Consider the following 6,850-nt stretch of genomic DNA (forward strand, 5'->3'; position numbering starts at 1 on the left):
GATCATGAGAATGAGAATGAGAATGAGAATGAGAATGCAAACCACATCATACAGCACTGAGCAGATCATCAGAATGAGAATGAGAATGAGAATGAGAATGAGAATGAGAATGAGAATGCAAACCACATCATACAGCACTGAGCAGATCATGAGAATGAGAATGAGAATGAGAATGAGAATGCAAACCACATCATACAGCACTGAGCAGATCATCAGAGTCTCATGAAGGACAGGAATGACAGAACGCACAGCTCTGAGCTCAGCAGTGCCAGTGTCATGAAGGACAGGAATGACAGAACGCACAGCTCTGAGCTCAGCAGTGCCAGTGTCATGAAGGACAGGAATGACAGAACGCACAGCTCTGAGCTCAGCAGTGCCAGTGTCATGAAGGACAGGAATGACAGAACGCACAGCTCTGAGCTCAGCAGTGCCAGTGTCATGAAGGACAGGAATGACAGAACGCACAGCTCTGAGCTCAGCAGTGCCAGTGTCATGAAGGACAGGAATGACAGAACGCACAGCTCTGAGCTCAGCAGTGCCAGTGTCATGAAGGACAGGAATGACAGAACGCACAGCTCTGAGCTCAGCAGTGCCAGTGTCATGAAGGACAGGAATGACAGAACGCACAGCTCTGAGCTCAGCAGTGCCAGTGTCATGAAGGACAGGAATGACAGAACGCACAGCTCTGAGCTCAGCAGTGCCAGTGTCATGAAGGACAGGAATGACAGAACGCACAGCTCTGAGCTCAGCAGTGCCAGTGTCATGAAGGACAGGAATGACAGAACGCACAGCTCTGAGCTCAGCAGTGCCAGTGTCATGAAGGACAGGAATGACAGAACGCACAGCTCTGAGCTCAGCAGTGCCAGTGTCATGAAGGACAGGAATGACAGAACGCACAGCTCTGAGCTCAGCAGTGCCAGTCTCATGAAGGACAGGAATGACAGAACGCACAGCTCTGAGCTCAGCAGTGCCAGTGTCATGAAGGACAGGAATGACAGAACGCACAGCTCTGAGCTCAGCAGTGCCAGTGTCATGAAGGACAGGAATGACAGAACGCACAGCTCTGAGCTCAGCAGTGCCAGTGTCATGAAGGACAGGAATGACAGAACGCACAGCTCTGAGCTCAGCAGTGCCAGTGTCATGAAGGACAGGAATGACAGAACGCACAGCTCTGAGCTCAGCAGTGCCAGTGTCATGAAGGACAGGAATGACAGAACGCACAGCTCTGAGCTCAGCAGTGCCAGTGTCATGAAGGACAGGAATGACAGAACGCACAGCTCTGAGCTCAGCAGTGCCAGTGTCATGAAGGACAGGAATGACAGAACGCACAGCTCTGAGCTCAGCAGTGCCAGTGTCATGAAGGACAGGAATGACAGAACGCACAGCTCTGAGCTCAGCAGTGCCAGTGTCATGAAGGACAGGAATGACAGAACGCACAGCTCTGAGCTCAGCAGTGCCAGTGTCATGAAGGACAGGAATGACAGAACGCACAGCTCTGAGCTCAGCAGTGCCAGTGTCATGAAGGACAGGAATGACAGAACGCACAGCTCTGAGCTCAGCAGTGCCAGTGTCATGAAGGACAGGAATGACAGAACGCACAGCTCTGAGCTCAGCAGTGCCAGTCTCATGAAGGACAGGAATGACAGAACGCACAGCTCTGAGCTCAGCAGTGCCAGTGTCATGAAGGACAGGAATGACAGAACGCACAGCTCTGAGCTCAGCAGTGCCAGTGTCATGAAGGACAGGAATGACAGAACGCACAGCTCTGAGCTCAGCAGTGCCAGTCTCATGAAGGACAGGAATGACAGAACGCACAGCTCTGAGCTCAGCAGTGCCAGTGTCATGAAGGACAGGAATGACAGAACGCACAGCTCTGAGCTCAGCAGTGCCAGTGTCATGAAGGACAGGAATGACAGAACGCACAGCTCTGAGCTCAGCAGTGCCAGTGTCATGAAGGACAGGAATGACAGAACGCACAGCTCTGAGCTCAGCAGTGCCAGTGTCATGAAGGACAGGAATGACAGAACGCACAGCTCTGAGCTCAGCAGTGCCAGTGTCATGAAGGACAGGAATGACAGAACGCACAGCTCTGAGCTCAGCAGTGCCAGTGTCATGAAGGACAGGAATGACAGAACGCACAGCTCTGAGCTCAGCAGTGCCAGTGTCATGAAGGACAGGAATGACAGAACGCACAGCTCTGAGCTCAGCAGTGCCAGTGTCATGAAGGACAGGAATGACAGAACGCACAGCTCTGAGCTCAGCAGTGCCAGTGTCATGAAGGACAGGAATGACAGAACGCACAGCTCTGAGCTCAGCAGTGCCAGTCTCATGAAGGACAGGAATGACACAGAAACACCCTCTCAGGGAGGTGTTAGGAGGTGTTAGCAATAATCAGATGTTCTTTTGTTCAAGGAGTCTATCAGGGAGGAGAGGGATTAGAGCACAGACCTTCTCCCGGTGTAAAGCGATTAGAATCTGGAGAGATTATCACAGCGCTAATCCGCTGGACGGAGTTTTTCTAAACCAGACGTGACATTTTAACTTTCTAAATATCGATTAATATTGTCCACCGGGACACAGACCTGGACTCAATTACAACAGGAGTGCAATTCATCATTCATTCTAATGACAATGTGAGTGTAACCTGCGCACATGTAGCAGTAATTGTAATGAGCCCGTATAATTCATCTAGAATGTACTTGCTGTTTGATCATTATTCTTGTATTTTCAAGCACTTATAGCTGTCGTTTTTACGGGTTTATTATGAATAAACAGAGTAAACGAAACCCCGCCCACCACGGACTAGCCCCTCCTGTTCTCCTGGAAGCCCCTCCTCTCGGATATGACGCACCGGAGAAGTCTCCAGATTTCCTGTGTTCCCCTCTGCAGCAGATCGGCTGCCAGGACCGACCCGGAATCGAGTCTCGGGGTCCGAGACAGACTGCACACAGCGACCGGGGAGCCGACAGCCAGCGCCGCTGCGAGAGGTAGGGAGGCGGGCGAAGGCCGGGAGAGGGGGGAGAGGCGATAAGGGAGGCAGCAGGCTCCGGGCGGCCTTGTTTACATGCCAGTCCTCAGGCTGGTAGTGAGCCAGCAGCCGCGCTGGGGGAGGTGCGGTGCTGGTGCTGGTGGGGGCACAGCCTTGAGGCTGGGGCTCATGTTTTGAACGGCGCTTACATCTCAAATCAAAGCGATAATCTGTTCATACGAGGGAGCGTGTGCGCGCTTTGGCGTTTTTCAGAGTGCTCGTCGTATTTCTATAAATAATATTGTTATTGAGCCCTGTCATGTAGCATTATAAATAATATTCAAGTGTGTCAGTGAACGCGCTTTGTGTGCGGCAGACTGAGGCTCTGAGCGGGGTGGAGAAACACGTCACAGGTAACTGTACAGTTCATGATGCCGTCACAGGTAACAGTACAGTTCATGGTAACGTCACAGGTAACAGTGCAGTTCATGGTAACGTCACAGGTAACAGTGCAGTTCATGGTAACGTCACAGGTAACAGTGCAGTTCATGGTAACGTCACAGGTAACAGTACAGTTCATGGTAACGTCACAGGTAACAGTGCAGTTCATGGTAACGTCACAGGTAACAGTGCAGTTCATGGTAACGTCACAGGTAACAGTACAGTTCATGGTGTGAGTAACGCACAGTGCGGATCACCATTGAAACATGTGTGGCTTCCTTTTTTTTCAGTTGTGATGCAAGTCTCTCAGTTTTTCACAGCGGCGATTCAGAGCAGCTCTCTTCTCTGTACACGGCATTGCTCTGGATACAGTACCGGATTCCATGCAGTCTGCTTGCTCTGAAATGATTCTCATAAGCGCAGTCCTGATTCTTCCAAGCAGAGTGTTTCAGCATGGCTAGTACAGGAGTGGTTTTGATCACTATATACGGTTGATTCTTCTACCAGTAATTCTTATAAACGGACTGCACTGTATCCGAAGGTAACAATAGGATAGCTGAGTTGTGTGCCGCAGACTCGATGCTGAATGAAACTGCTGTGCAATGGGAGTCTTATTGCCCTCCTTGGCTTGACTGGCTCCAAATCTTTCTGACCCTGTGTAATGGTATATACAACTGGAAAAGAATGACTCTCCTCTCTCTTTTTGTCTCTCTGTTTTTCCCCAGTGACTCTTCACCGCAGCATTGATAGCAGATGAGTGTGCGGGGAGCTGTGCTGCTGTTCCTAGACCCTCTGACAAAGGCTGCTGGGAGTTGTAGTTTTCCTGACCTGGACCTTGTGTGAGGGAGAGAGGAGAGGAGAGGAGAGGAGAGAGAGAGAACGTTTTGCACTATTATCAGAGGGCGTTGGTGGCACGCCTATTATGTCAGTGGACATGAACAGCCAGGGCTCCGAGAGTAACGAGGATTTCGATGGCAATTCAGAGGAGGAGGAGGAGGAGGAAGAGGACCCGGGGGACATCGCCGATTATTACGAGGGTGTCGCGGGAGACATGGAGCAGCAGGGGGCTGACGCCTTCGACCCCGAGGAGTACCTGTTCACCTGCCTCACCTACCGGGAGAGCCAGAGAGTGCTGAGCGAGCAGGTGAACAGCATGGCCTCCACACTCAAGGTGAGAGGGAGAGAGTGCTGAGCGAGCAGGTGAACAGCATGGCCTCCACACTCAAGGTGAGAGGGAGAGAGTGCTGAGCGAGCAGGTGAACAGCATTCGTTTGGAGAGAGAGAGTGGTGAAGGGGCTGAGTACACCAGTTCTGTCAGCTGCCTGGCATGTATTTCTTGTGCCTGCTGGCCTGTCGCTCTGGCTGGTTAGCAGAGCGTCTGTCTGGCAGGTTTATTTTGGGTTGTGAGTTAAACACCCCCTCACCCCTTCTCTGGCAGCAGCACCTCCCCGGAGTAAAAATAATATTTTATCAACTCGACAAAGTCGCTGGGAAACAATCTGTCAGACGAGCAGTTAAAGGCAGCGTCCCTCGGGCTGGGGCTCTGAATGCATTCAAATCCCCTTCGCTGCACAGGAGAGAGCCTCTTCTTTTTCTGTTGTATACCTCACCTGGGTGTCGCTCTGTTTGTGTTTTCAGGTCCTGCCTGCAGTAGCTAAACTGGTCTTAGTGCACTTCCACTGGCAGCTGACTGATATCCTGGAGAGGTAGGCACTCTGTTTAATGGAGTCTCTCTCTGCAGATCAGGGAGCTCCTCACTCCTCTGTAAAGACATCAGCACACTCTGAAGTGAGCTCAAGCAGGATCATTAAGGAATCGCTTGCATTGTATCTCTGGAGCAATGCACCAGAACCTACTGGGGTCAGCGTGTTTATATATAAATCAAGTCTTCACTGTGTGTGTAGAGACTGTGTGCAGAGACTGTGGGTAGTCACTGTGTATAGTCACTGTGTGTAGTCCCTGTGTGTATTCACTGTGTGTAGACTGTGTGTAGTCACTGTGTGTATTCACTGTGTGTAGACTGTGTGTAGTCACTGTGTGTATTCCCTGTGTGTAGACTGTGTGTAGTCACTGTGTGTATTCCCTGTGTGTAGTCCCTGTGTGTATTCACTGTGTGTAGACTGTGTGTAGTCACTGTGTGTATTCACTGTGTGTAGACTGTGTGTAGTCCCTGTGTGTATTCACTGGGTGTAGACTGTGTGTAGTCACTGTGTGTATTCACTGTGTGTAGACTGTGTGTAGTCACTGTGTGTATTCCCTGTGTGTAGACTGTGTGTAGTCCCTGTGTGTATTCACTGTGTGTAGACTGTTTGTAGTCCCTGTGTGTAGTCACTGTGTGTATTCACTGTGTGTAGACTGTGTGTAGTCCCTGTGTGCATTCACTGTGTGTAGACTGTGTGTAGTCCCTGTGTGTATTCACTGTGTGTAGACTGTGTGTAGTCCCTGTGTGTATTCACTGTATGTAGACTGTGTGTAGTCCCTGTGTGTATTCACTGTGTGTAGACTGTTTGTAGTCCCTGTGTGTAGTCACTGTGTGTAGACTGTGTGTAGTCACTGTGTGTATTCACTGTGTGTAGACTGTTTGTAGTCCCTGTGTGTAGTCACTGTGTGTAGTCCCTGTGTGTAGACTGTTTGTAGTCCCTGTGTGTATTCACTGTGTGTAGACTGTGTGTAGTCCCTGTGTGTAGTCACTGTGTGTAGACTGTGTGTAGTCACTGTGTGTATTCACTGTGTGTAGACTGTGTGTAGTGACTGTGTGTATTCCCTGTGTGTAGACTGTTTGTAGTCCCTGTGTGTAGTCACTGTGTGTATTCACTGTATGTAGACTGTTTGTAGTCACTGTGTGTATTCCCTGTGTGTAGACTGTTTGTAGTCCCTGTGTGTAGTCACTGTGTGTATTCACTGTGTGCTGGTTGCTCAGTAACCCTGTCTGTGTTTCAGGCACAAGTCCAACTCTGCACAGCTGCTGCTGGACGCACACGTGCAGCCCGCCCCCTGTAACCCTGTGAGTGCGCACGCTGTGAGTATCCACTCGTTCACTGGCTTGTTGGTTTGTTGGTTGTAAAGTGTGTGTTTGTTTGCTGAAAGGTGTGTTTTGTGTTGCTGTTGTCCTGTGCTAGGCGCCCCCTCACTCCTCTCTGCACTGCGGAGTCTGTCTGCAGCTCGTCAGGAAGGAGAGCCTGCTCGCCCTGCCCTGCCAGCACCCCTTCTGCAAGAGCTGCTGGGAGCAGCACTCCACTGTGCTGGTCAAGGACGGGGTGGGAGTCGGTGAGTCTGTACAGCGAACCTGGGACAGGACGCTGGTGTGCGTAGAGAACCTGGGACAGGACACTAGTGTGCGTAGAGAACCTGGGACAGGACGGGACAGGACAGGACACTAGTGTGCATAGAGAACCTGGGACAGGACGGGACAGGACAGGACACTAGTGTGTGTAGAGAACC

General features: G+C 50.9%; 1 protein-coding gene across 3 annotated transcripts in view; it reads left to right on the top strand.

Annotated features, from left to right (window-relative positions):
• The first annotated feature begins 2,787 nt into the window (after positions 1 to 2,787).
• LOC117412318 (E3 ubiquitin-protein ligase ARIH2) overlaps positions 2,788 to 6,850 on the top strand; it is a 14,202-nt gene continuing 10,139 nt past the window's right edge. The window contains exons 1-5 of one of the 3 annotated variants that reach the window (XM_059000067.1): positions 2,788 to 2,987; positions 4,135 to 4,580; positions 5,048 to 5,115; positions 6,350 to 6,428; positions 6,529 to 6,676. In XM_059000067.1, coding sequence (XP_058856050.1) covers positions 4,332 to 4,580; positions 5,048 to 5,115; positions 6,350 to 6,428; positions 6,529 to 6,676 — 544 coding nt within the window. In that variant the 5' untranslated portion in view covers positions 2,788 to 2,987; positions 4,135 to 4,331. Of the gene's footprint in view, positions 2,988 to 4,134; positions 4,637 to 5,047; positions 5,116 to 6,349; positions 6,429 to 6,528; positions 6,677 to 6,850 lie in introns of those variants that run through there. The other 2 variants (XM_059000066.1, XM_059000068.1) reach the window with 2 other exon arrangements.

Source organism: Acipenser ruthenus, chromosome 25 (genome assembly GCF_902713425.1).
Source record: "Acipenser ruthenus chromosome 25, fAciRut3.2 maternal haplotype, whole genome shotgun sequence".
Lineage (NCBI taxonomy): Eukaryota > Metazoa > Chordata > Actinopteri > Acipenseriformes > Acipenseridae > Acipenser > Acipenser ruthenus.